The sequence below is a fragment of the Phyllobates terribilis genome, unplaced genomic scaffold, assembly GCF_046119375.1.
Source record: "Phyllobates terribilis strain yellow unplaced genomic scaffold, ASM4611937v1 Scaffold_2632__1_contigs__length_117240, whole genome shotgun sequence".
Lineage (NCBI taxonomy): Eukaryota > Metazoa > Chordata > Amphibia > Anura > Dendrobatidae > Phyllobates > Phyllobates terribilis.
Genome location: NW_027365389.1, coordinates 62,501 through 85,567, shown reverse-complemented (window position 1 = coordinate 85,567; position 23,067 = coordinate 62,501). Strand labels below are relative to the sequence as shown.

At 52.8% G+C, this 23,067-nt stretch overlaps 3 protein-coding genes across 6 annotated transcripts; 1 reads left to right on the top strand and 2 right to left on the bottom strand.

The window, feature by feature from the left end:
* Nucleotides 1-61: 61 nt before the first annotated feature.
* LOC141246812 (uncharacterized) lies at nt 62-8,232 on the bottom strand. The gene is made up of 3 exons (XM_073669148.1): nt 8,221-8,232; nt 2,269-3,277; nt 62-202 (listed from the first exon to the last, which is right to left on the bottom strand). Exons 1-3 carry the CDS (start codon nt 8,230-8,232, stop codon nt 195-197), a joined length of 1,029 nt encoding a protein of 342 aa, XP_073525249.1. The 3' UTR covers nt 62-194.
* On the bottom strand, nt 2,278-22,161 carry LOC141246811 (uncharacterized). Of its 4 annotated transcripts, none has more exons than XM_073669146.1 (7): nt 21,859-22,010; nt 16,748-19,223; nt 16,172-16,254; nt 13,283-13,505; nt 11,504-11,671; nt 4,205-4,281; nt 2,278-2,413 (listed from the first exon to the last, which is right to left on the bottom strand). In XM_073669146.1, exon 2 carries the CDS (start codon nt 18,061-18,063, stop codon nt 17,152-17,154), a length of 912 nt encoding a protein of 303 aa, XP_073525247.1. In that variant the 5' UTR covers nt 18,064-19,223; nt 21,859-22,010; the 3' UTR covers nt 2,278-2,413; nt 4,205-4,281; nt 11,504-11,671; nt 13,283-13,505; nt 16,172-16,254; nt 16,748-17,151. The 4 variants fall into 4 exon arrangements, with proteins under 4 accessions (XP_073525247.1, XP_073525246.1, XP_073525248.1 ...); XM_073669145.1 differs by having other exon boundaries at nt 16,178-16,254; XM_073669147.1 differs by lacking the exons at nt 2,278-2,413; nt 4,205-4,281; nt 11,504-11,671; nt 13,283-13,505 and having other exon boundaries at nt 13,858-16,254; nt 16,748-19,219; nt 21,859-22,161.
* On the top strand, nt 8,383-14,356 carry LOC141246816 (uncharacterized). The gene is made up of 10 exons (XM_073669151.1): nt 8,383-8,747; nt 9,625-9,669; nt 10,529-10,655; nt 10,742-11,034; nt 11,137-11,335; nt 11,660-11,767; nt 11,861-11,997; nt 12,714-12,917; nt 13,306-13,607; nt 13,737-14,356. The coding sequence occupies exons 1-10, from the start codon at nt 8,458-8,460 to the stop codon at nt 14,354-14,356; spliced, it is 2,325 nt and encodes a 774-aa protein (XP_073525252.1). The 5' UTR covers nt 8,383-8,457.
* Nucleotides 22,162-23,067: the final 906 nt, after the last annotated feature.

Below are 23,067 nucleotides of genomic sequence, written 5' to 3'. Positions count from 1 at the left end.
CAGCCGCGTCTCAGCTGGCTAGGGGGGATGCCACCACCACCAGCAGCCACGTCCCAGCTGGCCAAGAGAACGGCCTCTGCTGGCTCACGCCATAAACATACACACATATACATATATAATCAAACCAAGTTAGAAGAGGATAGCCGGGTTGCGTTATCATGGAGGCTGGAGAGCCGCATCTCCACAATGCTTCGTTATCTAACTGAAGAAAAAAAAAAAAGGGAAATTAATTTGACATAATATAAATATATAATGATACAATATATACATATAAGACCACCAGCAGCCGCGTCCCAGCTGGCCAGGGGGGGGCACCACCACCAGCAGCCGCGTCCCAGCTGGCCCGTGGGGGGGCGGCACCACCACCAGCAGCCACGTCCCAGCTGGTCAGGTGGGACGACACCACCACCAGCAGCCACGTCCCAGCTGGTCAGGTGGGACGACACCACCACCAGCAGCCGCGTCCCATCTGGCCAGGGGGGACACCACCACCAGCAGCCGCGTCCCAGCTGGCCGGGGGGGGGGGGGGACGGGACACACCACCAACAGCAGCCCCGTCCCAGCTGGCCAGGGGGGACGACACCCCCACCAGCAGCCCCGTCCCAGCTGGCCGGGGGGGGGGGGGGGGACACCACCACCAGCAGCCCCGTCCCAGCCGGCCAGGGGGGAGACGGTCTCTGCTGGCTCACACCATAAAGATACACACATATACATATATACTCAAACCAAGGAAGAAGAGGATAGCCGGGTTGCGTTATACTACTTAACCGGAATTACTCAAAATGAAGGGACTTTGCCGTTTTTTAGACCCTGGGTCACTTTTACTGTCAGAGGTGCGGGCATTCAGGTGTCTGATGCCCGAAAAAATAAACAAAACATTTGCCATCACTCTGGTGCTACGATTATGGGAAGAAATGCAGGAAGCTCAAGCCAGCACATCAAGGTATTTACTTGTAAATACAAAAAAAAAAAATCGATAGATATAATTTAAGTATCATTCATATAATTAGACAATGTCCATTTCGAAAATGTGCATTACTTAGGGTACCGTCTCATATAACGACGCAGCAGCGATCCCGACAACGATGTGACCTGGCCGGGATCGCTGGTGCGTCGCTAAGTGATCGCTGGTGAGCTGTCAAACAGGCAGGGTCACCAGCGATCAGGGGAGGAGCGATATCGGGGAAAGAATCTTTCCACGATGTCCTGCTCCTGGTTACCAGTGTGCTGCTGAAGCAGGCTGGTAACCATGATAAACAGCGGGTTACTAAGTGCGCGTGTGCCCCTAGCAACGCGCTGTTTATCATGGCTACCAGCCTGATCGCTGGTCCCGCTGGTCACACACAGCGATGTGTGCTGACCAGCGGGAGGGCAGCGACCAAAAAATGGTCCAGGACATTCTGCAGCGATTAGCGACCTCACAGCAGGGGCCTGATCGCTACAAAGTGTCACACACAGCGACATCGCTGGTGAGGTGGGCAGCCATCTCACTAGCGATCTCGCTATGTGAGACGGGGGGCTTAAGTATAGAAATCAGTATAATTTACTTTAAACTCCCTTTGTTTGGAAATAGGGAAAATATATATTCTTGTACTGTGTTAGCCAGTAGATAGAACAGTATTTAGATTTGAGAGTCCTCAGTGGTTGATACCTTTTAATGGCTAAATGAAAAGATGGGAACAAATTGCAAGCTTTCAAGACTACGCAGGTCTCTTCATCAAGCATAGTATACCACAGAATCTGAAGAGTCACATGTTTATACACAATAAGACATTCAAGAAAATAAAATGCAATAGGTAAGACTGGTGATGGAAAGCTGAGTTATTATGGAAGAGATAAACAGTTCTGGCTATAAATAATTAGGAGTTAGTAGATAAGAAGTGTGAAGGGTTTATTGCCTTGTGACCAGGTCCAGTGTTATGATGCCCCCACAGGTCTGAGGAGCAAACTCATTAGCTGATGTAGAATGACATAAATCCACGCGACACATTCACTCCTGCTCTGAAAGTGTAAAAGTTCATCATCAGTTCATATTCTGAATTTCTTCTTTCTCTCTGAGATTTGAACTTACCTTTTAATACTAGTAATTTCATATCTGTTATGCTGTGATCAGGGGAACACAGGTGCTTGGCTACAGGCAGATCTATTCTTTCTTCTTATTGTGTGGCGATGTCCTAAGTTTTTGCCCTGTCTCCCCCCTACATACAGACCCCCAGCTGGTGCATATAATTAAGTACACCCCATTAGATGTGATACAGCTGAACGTACCTGGGATCTTATAGTCCTGATGTGAGTTGGGGATCTTTATCTTGTCTGTGGTTTTACACTTTTTCTGGTAGCAGAGAAGGTTCCTGTAGCTGGTGGAGATGACAGGGAGCGTCTGACAATGATGCTTCTTAGATTTGGGGGCTGCCTGAAACACAGAAGTGGGGGATCTGGAAATATGGATTGTAATCGGCCATCTTTTTGTAGTAAGGGTTGTAGTTTCTGTGCAGCTCTTCTTAGCGCTTGAAGACACCACCACCAGCACCCGGGTCCCAGCTGGCAAAGGGGGGACGACACCACCACCAGCAGCCGAGTCCCAGCTGGCCAGGGAGAACGACACCACCACCAGCACCCGAGTCCCAGCTGGCAAAGGGGGGACGACACCACCACCAGCAGCCGAGTCCCTGCTGGCCAGGGAGAACGACACCACCACCAGCACCCGAGTCCCAGCTGGCAAAGGGGGGACGACACCACCACCAGCAGCCGAGTCCCAGCTGGCCAGGGAGGACGACACCACCACCAGCACCCGCGTCCCAGCTGGCAAAGGGGGGACGACACCACCACCAGCAGCCGAGTCCCAGCTGGCCAGGGAGGACGACACCACTACCAGCACCCGGGTCCCAGCTGGCAAAGGGGGGACGACACCACCACCAGCAGCCGAGTCCCAGCTGGCCAGGGAGAACGACACCACCACCAGCACCCGAGTCCCAGCTGGCAAAGGGGGGACGACACCACCACCAGCAGCCGAGTCCCAGCTGGCCAGGGAGGACGACACCACTACCAGCACCCGGGTCCCAGCTGGCAAAGGGGGGACGACACCACCACCAGCAGCCGAGTCCCAGCTGGACAGCGGGGACGACACCACCACCAGCAGCCGCGTCCCAGCTGGCCGGGGGGGGACACCACCAACAGCAGCCGCGTCCCAGCTGGCCAGGGGGGACACCACCACCAGCAGCTGCGTCCCAGCTGGCCGGGAGAGGCACACCACCACCAGCAGCCGTGTCCCAGCTGGCTAGGGGGGGAGACACCACCACCAGCAGCCGCGTCTCAGCTGGCCAGGGGGGGGGGAGACACCACCATCAGCAGCTGCGTCCCAACTGGCCAGGGGACGACACCACCACCAGCAGCCGCGTCCCAGCTGGCCAGGGGGGGGCACCACCACCAGCAGCCGCGTCCCAGCTGGCCAGGGGGGGTGGCACCACCACCAGCAGCCACGTCCCAGCTGGTCAGGTGGGACGACACCACCACCAGCAGCCGCGTCCCATCTGGCCAGGGGGGACACCACCACCAGCAGCCGCGTCCCAGCTGGCCAGGGGACGACACCACCACCAGCAGCCGCGTCCCAGCTGGCCAGGGGACGACACCGCCACCAGCAGCCGCGTCCCAGCTGGCCAGGGGACGACACCGCCACCAGCAGCCGCGTCCCAGCTGGCCAGGGGACGACACCACCACAAGCAGCCGCGTCCCAGCTGGCCAGGGGACGACACCACCACCAGCAGCCGCGTCCCAGCTGGCCAGGGGAGGCGGCACCACCACCAGCAGCCACGTCACAGCTGGTCAGGTGGGACGACGCCACCACCAGCAGCCGCGTCCCAGCGGGCCAGGAGGGACAACACCACCACCAGCAGCCGCATCCCAGCGGGCCAGAGGGAGGACACCACCACCAGCAGCCGCGTCGCAGCTGGCCAGGGGGGGTGGACGGACACACACCACCAGCAGCAGTAGCGTCCCAGCTGGCCAAGGGGGGGGATGGGACACCACCACCAGCAGTCGCGTCCCAGCTGGCCAGGGGGTGGGGACACCACCACCAGCAGCCGAGTCCCAGCTGGCCAGGGGGGACGACACCACCACCAGGAGCCGCGTCCCAGCTAGCCAGGGGGGAGACAGCCTCTGCTGGCTCACGCCATACACATACACACATATACATATATACTCAAACCAAGTTAGAAGAGGATAGCCGGGTTGCGTTATCATGGAGGCTGGAGAGCCGCATCTCCACAATGCTTCGTTATCTAACTGAAGAAAAAAAAAAAATGGAAATTAATTTGACATAATATAAATATATAATGATACAATATATACATATAAGACCACCAGCAGCCGCGTCCCAGCTGGCCAGGGGGGACACCACCACCAGCAGCCGCGTCCCAGCTAGCCAGGGGGGACAACACCACCACCAGCAGCCGCGTCCCAGCGGGCCAGGGGGGACACAACCACCACCAGCAGCCGCGTCCCAGCGGGCCAGGGGGGATGACACCACCACCAGCAGCCGCGTCCCAGCGGGCCAGGTGGGAGACGGTCTCTGCTGGCTCACGCCATACACATACACACATATACATATATACTCAAACCAAGGAAGAAGAGGGTAGCCGGGTTGCATTATACTACTTAACCGGAATTACTCAAAATGAAGGGACTTTGTCGTTTTTTAGACCCTGGGTCACTCCCACTGTCAGAGGTGCGGGCATCCAGATGTCCGGAATAGGGGGTGCGGGCATCCAGGTGTCCGGAGTGGGGTCAATAAACTTTGGGTACATCCGGTTAACATCTGCACCATGTTCTGCTAAGTAACGGGATTAGGGTGAATAAACTTTGGGTACATCCGGTTAACATCTGCACCATGTTCTGCTAAGTAACGGGATTAGGGTGAATAAACTTTGGGTACATCCGGTTAACATCTGCACCATGTTCTGCTAAGTAACGGGATTTACTCAAAATGAAGGGACTTTGCCGTTTTTTAGACCCTGGGTCACTTCCACTGTCAGAGGTGCGGACATTCAGGTGTCTGTACCCGCTGGCCAGGGGGGGCGACACCACCACCAGCAGCCGCGTCCCAGCTGGCCAGGGGAGGCGACACCACCAACAGCAGCCGCGTCCCAGCTGGCCCGACACCACCACCAGCAACCGCGTCCCATCTTGCCAGGGGGGGCGACACCACCACCAGCCACGTCCCAGCTGGCCACGGGGGAAGACACCACCACCAGCAGCCGCGTCCCAACTGGCCCGACACGACCACCTGCAGCCCCGTCCCAGCTGGCCAGGGGGGACGACACCACCACCAGCAGCCGCGTCCCAGCGGGCCAGGTGGGAGACGGTCTCTGCTGGCTCACGCCATACACATACACACATATACATATATAATCAAACCAAGGAAGAAGAGGATAGCCGGGTTGCGTTATACTACTTAACCGGAATTACTCAAAATGAAGGGACTTTGCCGTTTTTTAGACCCTGGGTCACTTTTACTGTCAGAGGTGCGGGCATTCAGGTGTCTGATGCCCGAAAAAATAAACAAAACATTTGCCATCACTCTGGTGCTACGATTATGGGAAGAAATGCAGGAACCTCAAGCCAGCACATCAAGGTATTTACTTGTAAATACAAAAAAAAAAAATCGATAGATATAATTTAAGTATCATTCATATAATTAGACAATGTCCATTTAGAAAATGTGCATTACTTAGGGTACCGTCTCACATAACGACGCAGCAGCGATCCCGACAACGATGTGACCTAGCCGGGATCGCTGGTGCGTCGCTAAGTGATCGCTGGTGAGCTGTCAAATAGGCAGGGTCACCAGCGATCAGGGGAGGAGCGATATCGGGGAAAGAATCTTTCCACGATGTCCTGCTCCTGGTTACCAGTCTGCTGCTGAAGCAGGCTGGTAACCATGATAAACAGCGGGTTACTAAGTGCGCGTGTGCCCCTAGCAACGCGCTGTTTATCATGGCTACCAGCCTGATCGCTGGTCCCACTGGTCACACACAGTGATGTGTGCTGACCAGCGGGAGGGCAGCGACTAAAAAATGGTCCAGGACATTCTGCAGCGATTAGCGACCTCACAGCAGGGGCCTGATCGCTACAAAGTGTCACACACAGCGACATCGCTGGTGAGGTGGGCAGCCATCTCACTAGCGATCTCGCTATGTGAGACGGGGGGCTTAAGTATAGAAATCAGTATAATTTACTTTAAACTCCCTTTGTTTGGAAATAGGGAAAATATATATTCTTGTACTGTGTTAGCCAGTAGATAGAACAGTATTTAGATTTGAGAGTCCTCAGTGGTTGATACCTTTTAATGGCTAAATGAAAAGATGGGAACAAATTGCAAGCTTTCAAGACTACGCAGGTCTCTTCATCAAGCATAGTATACCACAGAATCTGAAGAGTCACATGTTTATACACAATAAGACATTCAAGAAAATAAAATGCAATAGGTAAGACTGGTGATGGAAAGCTGAGTTATTATGGAAGAGATAAACAGTTCTGGCTATAAATAATTAGCAGTTAGTAGATAAGAAGTGTGAAGGGTTTATTGCCTTGTGACCAGGTCCAGTGTTATGATGCCCCCACAGGTCTGAGGAGCAAACTCCTTAGCTGATGTAGAATGACATAAATCCACGCGACACATTCACTCCTGCTCTGAAAGTGTAAAAGTTCATCATCAGTTCATATTCTGAATTTCTTCTTTCTCTCTGAGATTTGAACTTACCTTTTAATACTAGTAATTTCATATCTGTTATGCTGTGATCAGGGGAACACAGGTGCTTGGCTACAGGCAGATCTATTCTTTCTTCTTATTGTGTGGCGATGTCCTAAGTTTTTGCCCTGTCTCCCCCCTACATACAGACCCCCAGCTGGACATTTGGTACATATAATTAAGTACACCCCATTAGATGTGATACAGCTGAACGTACCTGGGATCTTATAGTCCTGATGTGAGTTGGGGATCTTTATCTTGTCTGTGGTTTTACACTTTTTCTGGTAGCAGAGAAGGTTCCTGTAGCTGGTGGAGATGACAGGGAGCTTCTGACAATGATGCTTCTTAGATTTGGGGGCTGCCTGAAATACAGAAGTGGGGGGTCTGGCAATATGGATTGTAATCGGCCATCTTTTTGTAGTAAGGGTTGTAGTTTCCGTGCAGCTCTCCTTAGCGCCTCCAGATTTGGATTGTAGGTGACTACTAGAGGCACCCGGCTGCTTTCTTGTTTGGTTTTGTGATGTAGGAGATGATTCCTTGATATTCTGGTGGCTCTTGTAATCTGGTTCTCAATTGTTCTTGGATGGTAGCCCTGTTTCAAAAAGGTCTTTCTGAGGCCATCAACGTGTTTGTCTCTGTTCATCTGGTTGGAACATATCCGATTGTATCTGATGGCTTGGCTGTAAACAATAGTTTTTAATGTGTTTTGGATAGAAACTGTCCCATTTAAGGTATGTAGGACGGTCGATTGGTTTCCGGTACAAGGATATTTCTATTTCATTGTTCTGTAGCTTGATGATGGTGTCCAAAAAGTTAATTTCAGTCCAGGAGTAGTTGAGTGTTAGGTTGATGATGGGATGAAATCGATTAAAGTGTTCATGGAACGTCTTCAGGCGCTAAGAAGAGCTGCACAGAAACTACAACCCTTACTACAAAAAGATGGCCGATTACAATCCATATTTCCAGATCCCCCACTTCTGTGTTTCAGGCAGCCCCCAAATCTAAGAAGCATCATTGTCAGAAGCTCCCTGTCATCTCCACCAGCTACAGGAACCTTCTCTGCTACCAGAAAAAGTGTAAAACCACAGACAAGATAAAGATCCCCAACTCACATCAGGACTATAAGATCCCAGGTACGTTCAGCTGTATCACATCTAATGGGGTGTACTTAACTATATGTACCAAATGTCCAGCTGGGGGTCTGTATGTAGGGGGGAGACAGGGCAAAAACTTAGGACATCGCCACACAATAAGAAGAAAGAATAGATCTGCCTGTAGCCAAGCACCTGTGTTCCCCTGATCACAGCATAACAGATATGAAATTACTAGTATTAAAAGGTAAGTTCAAATCTCAGAGAGAAAGAAGAAATTCAGAATATGAACTGATGATGAACTTTTACACTTTCAGAGCAGGAGTGAATGTGTCGCGTGGATTTATGTCATTCTACATCAGCTAATGAGTTTGCTCCTCAGACCTGTGGGGGCATCATAACACTGGACCTGGTCACAAGGCAATAAACCCTTCACACTTCTTATCTACTAACTCCTAATTATTTATAGCCAGAACTGTTTATCTCTTCCATAATAACTCAACTTTCCATCATGAGTCTTACCTATTGCATTTTTTTTTCTTGTGTGTCTTATTGTGTATAAATATGTGACTCTTCAGATGCTGTGGACCTGTGCAACTGTAGCTACTGATTCTAGCTAGCATGTCTTCAACAAAAAGCAGTGTTAAAAGTTTTTGCAAGCTATGCAAAACTTTTCAGCTCAACCTACATTCACATCTGAAGAAATCTTGTATGGCTACAACTTCTCCCAATGAGCAGCTTGAAGTTTTTAAGGAAGCAAAAAGGAAGCAAAGAAAGGCCCTCAATTTCCTGACTGCGGTTCCATACGACTCACTGGACTATAAGAAAAGCAAATGTGAAAATGCCAGTGACTTTTTTGCTGATTTCTTGGAGAAACGTGGGTGCATAGTCTACAATAAACCATCTACAAGGTAATTATATTGTTCCTTCTATCTTTATGTGAATCTGGGTGGTTATGGGGGTAGCAGATATAGTTCCACGGTACATGGAGTGGCAGTGTTGGAGGCATCTTTACTCCGGGTGACTTAGGTCTTTTTAGTACCGTATTTTTAGCTTTTTAAGACGCACCGGATTATAAGACGCACCCCAAATTTGGTGATGGAAAAGAGAAAAAAAATAATTTTTATTATTAAATGGGGTCCGTCTTATAATACCAGTGTCTGTCTTATAATAGTTGGAGATATATATACTAGGATGGGGGACATAGGGTATATACAGGTTGGGGGTTATATATACTAGGTTGGGGAATGTATATACCATATGTGCCCCATCCTAGTATATACCAGGATGGGGGTTATATATACTAGGAAGGAGGATATATATACACTAGGATGGGGGACATATAAACCAGGTTGGGGGGATATAGATGTCCTTCATCGTTGTACATAAAAAACCGCGTTCTTAAAAAAAAGCGTTCTCCAGCACAAATTCTAACGCACTAAAAAGCAGTGTGAACAGACCTTTTTTTATTTTTTAAACTGAATTAAAAGTGTTTACTGTATTACATGTGTTAGAGTATGTTCACATTGTTTTTTCTGTACCAGAATCTGTGCCAGGAAACATGCAAAAGCTGCATCACATTTCAATAAAGACAGATTTGTGCAATGAAGAAAAATAAATAAATCTTAACTCCTGCTCCATGACAGGTGACCTGTACGCAGCAAGTTACTGTAATGATGAGATGCTGGGAAGTAGATGTGAGGGGCTGGGGGTGGAAAGCCAAGCGGCAGATATGAAGGTCTGTACAAAGTATCAATGCATAATGCAGATTTACATTCATCTCCTTAGGCTGCCAGATTGTGAGGCTGCCGGCAGCAGCGGTGAACCATCTACGTAAGTTCTATTTACCATCAGGTCCAAGTACTGTATTAGTAACAGATGAAATATAAGTAAGCATGTGCAGATATATCTGTGTATATCAGTTATTTAATGGGATAACAGGGTGCACAGAGGCTGTGTGGATGATGTGTCCGGTGGATATACACATGCCTACTCAATGTATGTTGCATGCATTATTAGACGATTACTACCCACTAGTCACTGAGCAGGTATGCAGGGTGGTCCTGGGGGCCGGCCTCATGTCCTCTTCTCCTCCTGGTTGAGTAGTGTTACATATACACACAATGTGTGCTATACATCAGGCCAGTGAATCTCTTCTGGGTCTCCACACTGTGTGCATATGCTGTGACTCAACCAGGAGCGGAGGGGGTCCTGCGGCCGGCTCCATGGAGCCTCAGAAACCTGATAAGCGCTTTATTTGTGTAGTGATGGGTGCTGGGGGGGGGGGTTCTCTGGCCAAACAAGGTGGGGTGCTTTTGGTGGGTGGGAAGTCCTCATCTTATCACTGGTCATGCGGCAGGGATGTCCCTGTGTATGGATAGTGTTAGGATCTTGATCAATGGCGTAACTGGAAGCTCATGGGCCCCAATGCAAAGGCTCCAACGGAGCCCTCAATTGTTGCAAATCTGTATTAGCGTTAGTCTTTCTGTAGGCCAAAAGTGACTTTTGGGGCCCCCTAGCCAGCAGGGCCCACGTGCGATTGTAACCCTGCACCTATTGTAGTTACGCCCCTCATCTTGATACAATAGAAAATTATGTGGAGAGGATACTGGATATACAGGTATCTGACACTAATTATGAGCTAACAGTTCTCTACTATGTGTCCCAATATGTGTGTCTATATCTGTTTCAGGTCCCACCCGCGAAAACAACTGGCAGAGGCTGGGATGTACAAGAAACATGATATAAAGTCCCCTATGCTGACAAGGTTTAAAACCTATTTACAGGAGACCCATAAAGAGATTTCTGTTGAGGCAATGGTAAGTTTGATACGCTGTCAGGTTGCATGTAGTTGATGAATACTCCTTAAAGAGACTAATCCTAATGTATGTGTGTTTAATTTCAGGTAGACCATGTTGCCAAATTTCTGTATTTCGTCAGTCCGGAGGAAATCACCCTGGACTTTATAAACGAATTTGATAAGACAAAGGCATATTTTGATGAACTGAGAAAGCAAAATACTGAGAATACTATTCAAAAATATCTACGAAATGTGCGCCAATTTGTAATTTTTGTGAGAGACAACTGTCCTGATACCGTGGATGAGGAGGAAACAAAAACAAATGCAAAACGTTTTTTAGAGGAATTAAACAAGATTCAACAGGGATTCCATAAGAGACGTAAAGGCATGAAAAGGGGGTAAGTATAGGAGTCATTGCTTGGATAATTTCCGCAAATTACAAAGTATTCATAAGAATGATTAAGTGTGAAAGTAACTTTTTTTTTTTTAATCACATACAGGTTGGCTCCCCAGCCAATCACTAATCTAGAATGCTGCAAAATCCTAGAAGTGTCTAAAAACCATATCAACACCATATTTAAGAAGGCAAGATCCCATCAAATACTCTCCAACAATGAAAAAGTTCTAGCTGGATCATACCTCATTGCACTCCTCATATTGAGACACAAACGCAAGCCATCGGTACCCAAAAACCTAACGGTAAGCAACTTATTATCATACTATTGACAGACATGATGTTGTAGAAGAATGGAAGACAACGTCTCACAGATGGGTGCAGTATCAAAAAGCACTTTATTCCGCTCACAGCGCACTTTTTGATACTGCACCAACCTGTGAGACGCTGTCTTCTGTTCTTCTACTATGTACCTGTGACTGGGTGGACTCCCCGGATGAGACTTGCGCCACGACCCTTGAGGTATATGAGGACTTCAGATTGCTGGGTGCTATTGATCACCAAACATTTTTCTGTAGATATGATGGTGTGTCATATGCAATGTATTTTCTATGTTTGTTATCCAATAGGTAAAACATTGGCTGCAAAAGAAAGAAGTAAAAGACCGTGAAGAAAGAAAATTTGTAGCTGTTTACACAGGACGCGATATAGTTATACTGGACAATGAGGAGGAGAAGGTACGTGTTAGAAATCCTTGGAGGAACATGAAGAGTATATATTTCAGTGTTCTACATAGATCGAATCCATAATTTATTGTTTTACTCTAACAGCTTTTTACAATATATTTTGAAAAAATACGGCCGACACTGGATAAAGCGCAATCAACCACCGTCGAGCAATTTTTTCTTTCTCAATCTGGCCAAGGTTTGAAAAATCCATCAGGAGACCTAATGCGATTCCATAACAAGTAAGTGGAAAGGGGGAGAAACACAGGTCCTTATTTTTTAAAATAAGACAAAGTGAAAATATCTAAGATTAAATAATAACAAATAATATTTATTATATTAATTATAATATTAATAATAAATATTATACACAAACTGTCTGCTGCCCATAGAAACCAATCTGAACTGTTTCCATGTCCTAAATTGCTCAGGTAAAATGAAAGTTGATCTGTGCTTAGTTGCTCTAGGCAACTAATAATGTTTACTTTAGATTGTATGAATACATTTTCAATATAGTCTTAGTGGCCCTTTACCCACTAATAATATTCATTTATATAGCACTATTAATTCCAAGTCGCTTTACATACGTTTGCAACCCTGTCCCCATTGGGGCTCACAATGTAAACATCCTATCAGTATGTGTTTGGAGTCTGGGAGGAAACCCAGGCAAACATGGGGAGAACATACAAACTCCTTGCAGATGTTGGGATTTGAACACACCATGGACAACATCTGCAAGGATGCAAGGCTGCAGTGCTAACCACAGCCACCCCGCCTTGTTTAAAGTGTTTGTCTGCAGCGAAATCATGGACATACAGTGCCAGGTTTGTGGCTGGGTACAAATGAACCAATACATCCATGATTTCACAGCCATCAGAGATCTGCCGACCAATCTTTGAACACATATCTCTGCATGTAAAGGGGCCTTTGCCCATACTAACAATTCCTTTCTTCTCAGGTTCAAGCTGCCCGTTATGACGTACCAAAAGGCGATTTCTGCATATAAATATTGGGCAGATGAGATGCCAAAGGACACTCGTTCCCTCACAGCTGCTTATGTAAACTATGAGACCCTCAAGCACCAGATTGTCTTCACAGATTTAGTTGAAGGAATGAAACAATTGGTGAAAATGGAGGAAAACAAGGAAGGAGAAACATCTGGGTAAGAGTCCTAACCGAGGCTGGTTTCACATCTGCGTTTGAGTGGTGTGCGTTTGTATGCATAGCAATCCTGATGCATCCTGATGCAGACCTTCTCCCTATACTCAACATAGGAACGCATCCTGATCAGGATGAAACGCCAGTGTGAAAGCCCCCTGAATACACAATCAGCCCCACCAACCACCTTTTGTAGCATCAGATTTGAGCAATGACTATTTCAGTTCAACGGTCTTATTCATTCTAGTGATTTCCCTGATGTTTCCTGAGCTAATTTTGAAAATACACTATATGACAATGTCAAGAGAAACAATAGAGGCATTTACAAAGCTCAAATCATAAAAGTCCTTGAAAAACCTTTTAACATACCTTCTCTTATTTTGACTTCACAGAGAAAGTGTCTCCAAGAGGCCAAGGAGCAGCGCTGCCCAGGGATCGGACAGCAGTGAAGGGTCGAGCACAGAGGGCCACAGTGAAGAGGAACAAAGCAGTGATGAGGAAGAAAGCAGGGATGAGGAAGCTGTGTATCCGCGCAGTTTGTTGTTTCGGAAGCTGACAGCTATACACCGAGTAGCAATACACAGTTCTCCACCTACAATAAGAGAATGTAGAAATGTAAACCGGGAGCATGCAAAATTTCTGCAAAAGAAATGGCTCTACAATCAGAAACAAATAAGATCAACAGATGCTGCTGGTAAGATTTTAAAGTTTACACCCCCCCCATTCCAATCTATCTACAGTAGATGGCACTGTTCCAGGCCTATGCTTATATAGAAAATATGTGTGCTGATTATTCTAACATTTTTATTTTTTTCGTATTTAGAATATTTCAAGACAGTCCCCAATGAAAAAGAATTGTTTAAGTATGCAAAAGAACAGGGATGGGGCACAAATGTTCCAGACATAAAACAAGTGAAAAGCGCTTGGAAACCCCATGAGCGAAGGCACAAGCCCAATTTTCAAGATGAGGAGATCAAAGAGCTTGTGTTAACACAGAAATGGAAGGGACTAATTATAACAGAAGACATTGGCAAAGGTGGACGTACCGTAAAGACCATCAGTGCTTTTAAAAGGGGTCAAGTGATATGTGACTATCACGGGGAACTTATGGACCATCAAAGTGCGGAAAAGCTGCAGAAAATGCTGACCGGACCATCATATATGTACTTTTTTCAACACAAAGGCCGAAAATTATGCATTAATGGCTCCAAAGCGCCTTGTGATTGCCATCCAGATATAGAGTCCACTTTTGGAAGGCTGATCAATCATAAGCCCACCAATTTCAATCTTCACACAAAGGTTTGGTCATATGGAGATGGGTCACCAACAATTCTGTTTTATGCTAATCAAGATCTGAAGCCAGGAACAGAAATCTTCTTTGATTATGGTGTCCGAAAAAATGATTTTGGAGAAGGGGCGGAATTAGACTGGCTAGACGAGTAATATTTTACATGGGTTCTATCCCTGCATCTGACCCGCTGTTCTTTGTATCTGTGTACTTTATATATTAGCTTTATGGGTGGACAAAGGGGCAGTTGACTGTTATATTATTGTAATTTGTTTTTTCAATAATAAAGTTGGTATTTTACTGTTGAAGTGTTTGTACTAGGACTTATAATTGCTTCTCAACTACTCTGTCCATCCAGGTTGCTTCTGACCAGAAAATGTGACTGCCTCAGCCAATCACAGGCCATAGTTAACTGGATTTACCCAAAGTCCATTTTCCCTAAACTGGGTAAATCCAGTTAATTTGTAGCATATAGCGCAGAAGATAACCAAAGTCCATTTTTCCCTAATCAGGTGAACAACTGCACCATATGATACTACTTAACCGCATTTACTCAAAATGAAGGGACTTTGCTGGTTTTTTAGACCCTGGGTCACTTCCACTGTCAGAGGTGCGGGCATTCAGGTGTCTGATGCCCGTCCCAGCTGGCCAGGGGGGACACCACCACCAGCAGCCGCGTCCCAGCTGGCCAGGGGGGACGACACCACCACCAGCAGCCACGTCCCAGCGGGCCAGGTGGGAGACGGTCTCTGCTGGCTCACGCCATACACATACACACATATACATATATACTCAAACCAAGGAAGAAGAGGGTAGCCGGGTTGCATTATACTACTTAACCGGAATTACTCAAAATGAGGAGACTTTGTCGTTTTTTAGACCCTGGGTCACTCCCACTGTCAGAGGTGCGGGCATCTAGGTGTCCGGAATAGGGGGTGCGGGCATCCAGGTGTCCGGAGTGGGGTCAATAAACTTTGGGTACATCCGGTTAACATCTGCACCATGTTCTGCTAAGTAACGGGATTAGGGTGAATAAACTTTGGGTACATCCGGTTAACATCTGTACCATGTTCTGCTAAATAACCGGATTTACTCAAAATGAAGGGACTTTGCCGTTTTTTAGACCCTGGGTTATTCCCAGTGTCAGAGGTGCGGACATTCAGGTGTCTGTACCAGCTGGCCATCGGGGGCGACACCACCACCAGCAGCCAAGTCCCAGCTGGCCAGGGGAGGCGAAACCACCAACAGCAGCCGCGTCCCAGCTGGCCAGGGGGGACGACACCACCACCAGCCACGTCCCAGCTGGCCACGGGGGAAGACACCACCAGCAGCAGCCGCGTCCCAGCAGGCCCCGACAACACCACCAGCAGCCGCGTCCCAGCTGCCCCGACACCACCACCAGCAGCCGCGTCCCAGCTGGCCCGACACCACCACCAGCAGCCGCGTCCCAGCTGGCCCGACACCACGACAAGCAGCCGCGTCCCAGCTGGCCCGACACCACCACTAGCAGCCTCGTCCCAACTGGTCAGGTGGGACGACATCACCACCAGCAGCCGCGTCCCAGCTGGCCAGGGGGGACACCACCACTAGCAGCCGCGTCCCAGCTGGCCGGGAGGGGGGGGGGGTGGGATACCACCACCAGCAGCCGCGTCCCAGCTGGCCAGGGGGGACGACACCACCACCAGCAGCCAAGTCCCAGCAGGCCAGGGGGGCGACACCACCACCAGCAGCCGCGTCCCAGCTGGCCAGGGGGGACACCACCACCAGCAGCCGCGTCCCAGCTGGCCAGGGGGGACACCACCACCAGCAGCCGCGTCCCAGCGGGCCAGGGGGGACGACACCACCACCAGCAGCCGCGTCCCAGCTGGCCAGGGGGGGATGACACCACCACAAGCAGCCGCGTCCCAGCTGGCCAGGAGGACGGCCTCTGCTGGCTCACGCCATACACATACACACATATACATATATACTCAAACCAAGGAAGAAGAGGATAGCCGGGTTGCGTTATCATGGAGGCTGGAGAGCCGCATCTCCACAATGCTTCGTTATCTAACTGAAGAAAAAAAAAAGGGAAATTAATTTGACATAATATAAATATATAATGATACAATATATACATATAAGACCACCAGCAGCCGCGTCCCAGCTGGCCCGACACCACGACAAGCAGCCGCGTCCCAGCTGGCCCGACACCACCACTAGCAGCCTCGTCCCAACTGGCCAGGCGGGACGACATCACCACCAGCAGCCGCGTCCCAGCTGGCCAGGGGGGACACCACCACTAGCAGCCGCGTCCCAGCTGGCCGGGAGGGGGGGGTGGGATACCACCACCAGCAGCCGCGTCCCAGCGGGCCAGGGGGGACGACACCACCACCAGCAGCCGCGTCCCAGCTGGCCAGGGGGGGATGACACCACCACAAGCAGCCGCGTCCCAGCAGGACAGCGGGGACGACACCACCACCAGGAGCCGCGTCCCAGCTGGCCAGGAGGACGGCCTCTGCTGGCTCACGCCATACACATACACACATATACATATATACTCAAACCAAGGAAGAAGAGGATAGCCGGGTTGCGTTATCATGGAGGCTGGAGAGCCGCATCTCCACAATGCTTCGTTATCTAACTGAAGAAAAAAAAAAGGGAAATTAATTTGCCATAATATAAATATATAATGATACAAAATATACATATAAGACCAACAGCAGCCGCGTCCCAGCTGGCCAGGGGGGACACCACCACCAGCAGCCGCGTCCCAGCTGGCCCGACACCACGACAAGCAGCCGCGTCCCAGCTGGCCCGACACCACGACAAGCAGCCGCGTCCCAGCTGGCCCGACACCACCACCAGCAGCCGCGTCCCAGCTGGCCCGACACCACGACAAGCAGCCGCGTCCCAGCTGGCCCGACACCACGACAAGCAGCCGCGTCCCAACTGGCCAGGCGGGACGACATCACCACCAGCAGCCGCGTCCCAGCTGGCCAGGGGGGACACCACCACTAGCTGCCGCGTCCCAGCTGGCCGGGAGGGGGGGGGTGGGATACCACCACCAAAAGCCGCGTCCCAGCTGGCCAGAGGGGACAACACCACCACCAGCAGCCAAATCCCAGCTGGCCAGGGGGGACGACACCACCACCAGCAGCCAAATCCCAGCTGGCCAGGGGGGACGACACCACCACCAGCAGCCAAGTCCCAGCTGGCCAGGGGGGCGACACCACCACCAGCAGCCGCGTCCCAGCTGGCCAGGGAGGACACCACCACGAGCAGCCGCGTCCCAGCTGGCCAGGGGGGACACCACCACCAGCAGCCGCGTCCCAGCAGGCCAGGGGGGACGACACCACCACCAGCAGCCGCGTCCCAGCTGGCCAGGGGGGATGACACCACCACCAGCAGCCGCGTCCCCGCTGGCCAGGGGGAAAGACACCACCACCAGCAGCCGCGTCCCCGCTGGCCAGGGGGGACGACACCACCACCAGAAGCCGCGTCTCAGCGGGCCAGGGGGGACGACACCACCACCAGCAGCCGCGTCCCAGCTGGCCAGGGGGGACACCACCACCAGCAGCCGCGTCCCAGCTGGCCAGGGGGGACACCACCACCAGCAGCCGCGTCCCAGCTGGCCAGGGGGAAAGACACCACCACCAGCAGCCGCGTCCCCGCTGGCCAGGGGGGACGACACCACCACCAGAAGCCGCGTCTCAGCGGGGACGACACCACCACCAGCAGCCGCGTCCCAGCTGGCCAGGGGGGACACCACCACCAGCAGCCGCGTCCCAGCTGGCCAGGGGGGACACCACCACCAGCAGCCGCGTCCCAGCTGGCCAGGGGGGATGACACCACCACCAGCAGCCGCGTCCCAGCTGGCCATGGGTGGGAGACACCACCACCAGCAGCTGCGTCCCAGCTGGCCAGGGGGACGACACCACCACCAGCAGCCGAGTCCCAGCTGGCCAGGAGGACGGCCTCTGCTGGCTCACGCCATACACATACACACATATACATATATACTCAAACCAAGGAAGAAGAGGATAGCCGGGTTGCGTTATCATGGAGGCTGGAGAGCCGCATCTCCACAATGCTTCGTTATCTAACTGAAGAAAAAAAAAAGGGAAATTAATTTGACATAATATAAATATATAATGATACAATATATACATATAAGACCACCAGCAGCCGCGTCCCAGCTGGCCCGACACCACGACAAGCAGCCGCGTCCCAGCTGGCCCGACACCACCACTAGCAGCCTCGTCCCAACTGGCCAGGCGGGACGACATCACCACCAGCAGCCGCGTCCCAGCTGGCCAGGGGGAACACCACCACTAGCAGCCGCGTCCCAGCTGGCCGGGAGGGGGGGGTGGGATACCACCACCAGCAGCCGCGTCCCAGCTGGCCAGGGGGGACGACACCACCACCAGCAGCCAAATCCCAGCTGGCCAGGGGGGAAGACACCACCACCTGCAGCCAAGTCCCAGCTGGCCAGGGGGAAGACACCACCACCAGCAGCCAAGTCCCAGCTGGCCAGGGGGAAGACACCACCACCAGCAGCCGCGTCCCAGCTGGCCAGGGAGGACACCACCACCAGCAGCCGCGTCCCAGCTGGCCAGGGGGGACACCACCACCAGCAGCCGCGTCCCAGCTGGCCAGGGGGGACACCACCACCAGCAGCCGCGTCCCAGCGGGCCAGGGGGGACGACACCACCACCAGCAGCCGCGTCCCAGCTGGCCAGGGGGGGAGACACCACCACCAGCAGCCGCGTCCCAGCTGGCCATGGGTGGGAGACACCACCACCAGCAGCTGCGTCCCAGCTGGCCAGGGGGACGACACCACCACCAGCAGCCGCGTCCCAGCTGGCCAGGGGGGACGACACCACCACCAGCAGCCGCGTCCCAGCTGGCCAGGAGGACGGCCTCTGCTGGCTCACGCCATACACATACACATATATACTCAAACCAAGGAAGAAGAGGATAGCCGGGTTGCGTTATCATGGAGGCTGGAGAGCCGCATCTCCACAATGCTTCGTTATCTAACTGAAGAAAAAAAAAAGGGAAATTAATTTGCCATAATATAAATATATAATGATACAAAATATACATATAAGACCACCAGCAGCCGCGTCCCAGCTGGCCCGACACCACGACAAGCAGCCGCGTCAAAGCTGGCCCGACACCACCACTAGCAGCCTCGTCCCAACTGGCCAGGCGGGACGACATCACCACCAGCAGCCGCGTCCCAGCTGGCCAGGGGGGACACCACCACTAGCAGCCTCGTCCCAACTGGCCAGGCAGGACGACATCACCACCAGCAGCAGCGTCCCAGCTGGCCAGGGGGGACACCACCACTAGCAGCCTCGTCCCAACTGGCCAGGCGGGACGACATCACCACCAGCAGCCGCGTCCCAGCTGGCCAGGGGGGACACCACCACTAGCAGCCGCGTCCCAGCTGGCCGGGAGGGGGGGGTGGGATACCACCACCAGCAGCCGCGTCCCAGCTGGCCAGGGGGGACGACACCACCACCAGCAGCCAAATCCCAGCTGGCCAGGGGGGACGACACCACCACCAGCAGCCAAGTCCCAGCTGGCCAGGGGGGGCGACACCACCACCAGCAGCCGCGTCCCAGCTGGCCAGGGAGGACACCACCACCAGCAGCCGCGTCCCAGCTGGCCAGGGGGGACACCACCACCAGCAGCCGCGTCCCAGTAGGCCAGGGGGGACGACACCACCACCAGCAGCCGCGTCCCAGCTGGCCAGGAAGGGAGACACCACCACCAGCAGCCACGTCCCAGCTGGCCAGGGGGGGAGACACCACCACCAGCAGCCGCGTCCCAGCTGGCCAGGGGGGACGACACCACCACCAGCAGCCGCCGCGTCTCAGCGGGCCAGGGGGGACGACACCACCACCAGCAGCCGCGTCCCAGCTGGCCAGGGGGGACGACACCACCACCAGCAGCCGCGTCCCAGCTGGGCAGGCGGGACGACACCACCACCAGCAGCCGCGTCCCAGCTGGCCAGGGGGGATGACACCACCACCAGCAGCCGCGTCCCAGCTGGCCAGGGGGGACGACACCTCCACCAGCAGCCGCGTCCCAGCTGGCCAGAGGGGACGACACCACCACCAGCAGCCGCGTCCCAGCTGGCCAGTTGGGACATACACAAAGAAACACACATACACAGGGAGTAACGCACACAGGAGGAAGACAGCACATATATATATATATTAGATGGTTGCCCGATTCAAACGCATCGGGTATTCTAGAATATGTATGTAGTTTATTTATGAAGATTTAAGAATAATGCAATACATGCGGGCGTGCGGCGGTGTCTGCGTGCGGCGGTGTAGGTGTGCAGTGGTGTGTGTGAGCGGTGGTGTGGTTGTGTCTGTCACCCTGTGGCTTTGTACTCCTGTAGCTGTGTCCCCCTGTAGCTGTGTCCCTCTGTAGCTGTGTCCCCCTGTGCCTGCTGTCTCCCCCGTGTGCGGTGTCTGTCTGTACCTGCTCCCCATGTCTCTGCCTGTGGCCCATATCCCGCTGTCTCTGGCTGTCCCCCTGTCTCTGGCTGTCCCCCGTGTCCCCCAGTGTCTGGCTGTCCCCCGTGTCCCCCTGTGGCTATGGCTGTCCCCCTGTGTCTATGGCTGTCCCCCATGTCCCCCTGTGTCTCTGGCTGTCCCCCGTGTCCCCATGTGTCCCTGGCTGTCCCCCGTGTCCCCCTGTCTCTGGCTGTCCCCCGTGTCCCCCTGTGGCTCTGGCTGTCCCCCGTGTCCCCCTGTGGCTCTGGCTGTCCCCCGTGTCCCCCTGTGGCTCTGGCTGTCCCCCGTGTCCCCCTGTGGCTCTGGCTGTCCCCGTGTCCCCCTGTGGCTCTGGCTGTCCCCCTGTGTCTCTGGCTGTCCCCCGTGTCCCCCTGTCTCTGGCTGTCCCCCGTGTCCCCCTGTGTCTCTGGCTGTCCCCCATGTCCCCCTGTGTCTCTGGCTGTCCCCCGTGTCCCCCTGTGGCTCTGGCTGTCCCCCGTGTCCCCCAGTGTCTCTGGCTGTCCCCCATGTCCCCCTGTGGCTCTGGCTGTCCCCCGTGTCCCCCTGTGGCTCTGGCTGTCCCCCGTGTCCCCCTGTGTCTCTGGCTGTCCCCCAGTGTCTCTGCTGCAGGCACCACCCCCCGTCCTCTGCTCCTGTCCTGTAAGCCTCTGCGTCCCTCTAGCCTCGTCCTCTGGCCCTGTCCTGTCCTGTGTGGCTCAGTGTCCCCCTGTGTCTCTGGCTGTCCCCTGTGTCCCCCTGTCTCTGGCTGTCCCCCGTGTCCCCCTGTGGCTCTGGCTGTCCCCCGTGTCCCCCTGTGTCTCTGGCTGTCCCCCAGTGTCTCTGCTGCAGGCACCACCCCCCGTCCTCTGCTCCTGTCCTGTAAGCCTCTGCGTCCCTCTAGCCTCGTCCTCTGGCCCTGTCCTGTCCTGTGTGGCCCAGTGTCCCCCTGTGTCTCTGGCTGTCCCCTGTGTCCCCCTGTCTCTGGCTGTCCCCCAGTGTCTCTGCTGCAGGCACCACCCCCCGTCCTCTGCTCCTGTCCTGTAAGCCTCTGCGTCCCTCTAGCCTCGTCCTCTGGCCCTGTCCTGTCCTGTGTGGCCCAGTGTCCCCCTGTTGTGGTGCTTTGCCCCAGTCCTGTTGGGACATAGGATCGTTGAGTGTACCTAAGTTAAGGATGACAGCAGCCGGCGGGTATCCGCTGCTCTTTGTCTGCCATTTTCTTCAGTCTCAGCCAATCCGGGAAGGCAGGAAGGAAGAGTTCCGTTCTCCCGCGGAGGCTCTTGGGAGCTGTAGTTCTCCAGGCACTGTCACTGACTCTTCTGGCCTGGGCGTGGACTACATCTCCCAACATGCTGTGCGGCTGCGGCCTCAGCCAGGCAGCTGGCTTCCCAGTAGCGTCACGTCCTCCCGCCCCCAGCCATTCACACAGGGACGGGGAAAGGAGATAACAGTGCAAGCTGGAACATAGAGCTGGCGCCCCCCCTCCCCCACGGCCATTCTACATTGTGCTCCGGACGGGGTCACAAGCAGTTCACACTGTACACGGCCCCCCACATCGAGCCCGCAGCCCGTGCGCGTCCCCTACCGGCCGTTCACATATTGTACATGGCACCATGAGTGACAAGCCAGCCGGCTCCGAGTCAAACACCCGGACCCCGCCCCCGTCGTGCAACATCCCCGTTTTACGCGATTTGAGGGTCTTTTTAAGTACTTTTATTGCGGCGGCCATCATCCGGGGGAGGGGCTGATGATACCACACGCACTTAAAACTCAATCTGCAGGAAAAAAGTCACTGACCCCGTTTTTCACATGAAATTCGCAAAATAAAAATAAGCGTACGTGCGGACGCGCCTCCGTTCAGCGCAGCGTCCGTTATCACGCTCATCGGATGAATTACGGCAAAAAAACGTAAACTTTATTGTTTTTTTGGCGCACTTATTTCACCGCCCGTTCCTCCGCGCCTCCGTTCAGCGCAGCGTCCGTTATCACGCTCATCGGATGAATTACGGAAAAAAAACGTAAACTTTATTGTTTTTTTGGCGCGCTTATTTCATCGCCCGTTCCTCCGCGCCTCCGTTCAGCGCAGCGTCCGTTATCACGCTCATCGGATGAATTACGGAAAAAAAACGTAAACTTTATTGTTTTTTTGGCGCGCTTATTTCATCGCCCGTTCCTCCGCGCCTCCGTTCAGCGCAGCGTCCGTTATCACGCTCATCGGATGAATTACGGAAAAAAAACGTAAACTTTATTGTTTTTTTGGCGCACTTATTTCACCGCCCGTTCCTCCGCGCCTCCGTTCAGCGCAGCGTCCGTTATCACGCTCATCGGATGAATTACGGAAAAAAAACGTAAACTTTATTGTTTTTTTGGCG

Coding starts and splice junctions, on each gene's coding strand:
- LOC141246811 (XM_073669147.1), bottom strand. CDS start 18,063: ATGGCCAGCTGGGACGCGGCTGCTGGTGGTGGTGTCATCCCCCCTGGC.
- LOC141246816 (XM_073669151.1), top strand. CDS start 8,458: ATGTCTTCAACAAAAAGCAGTGTTAAAAGTTTTTGCAAGCTATGCAAA. Junction 8,748..9,624: donor TACAATAAACCATCTACAAG/GTAATTATATTG, acceptor TCATCTCCTTAG/GCTGCCAGATTGTGAGGCTG. Junction 9,670..10,528: donor AGCAGCGGTGAACCATCTAC/GTAAGTTCTATT, acceptor TATCTGTTTCAG/GTCCCACCCGCGAAAACAAC.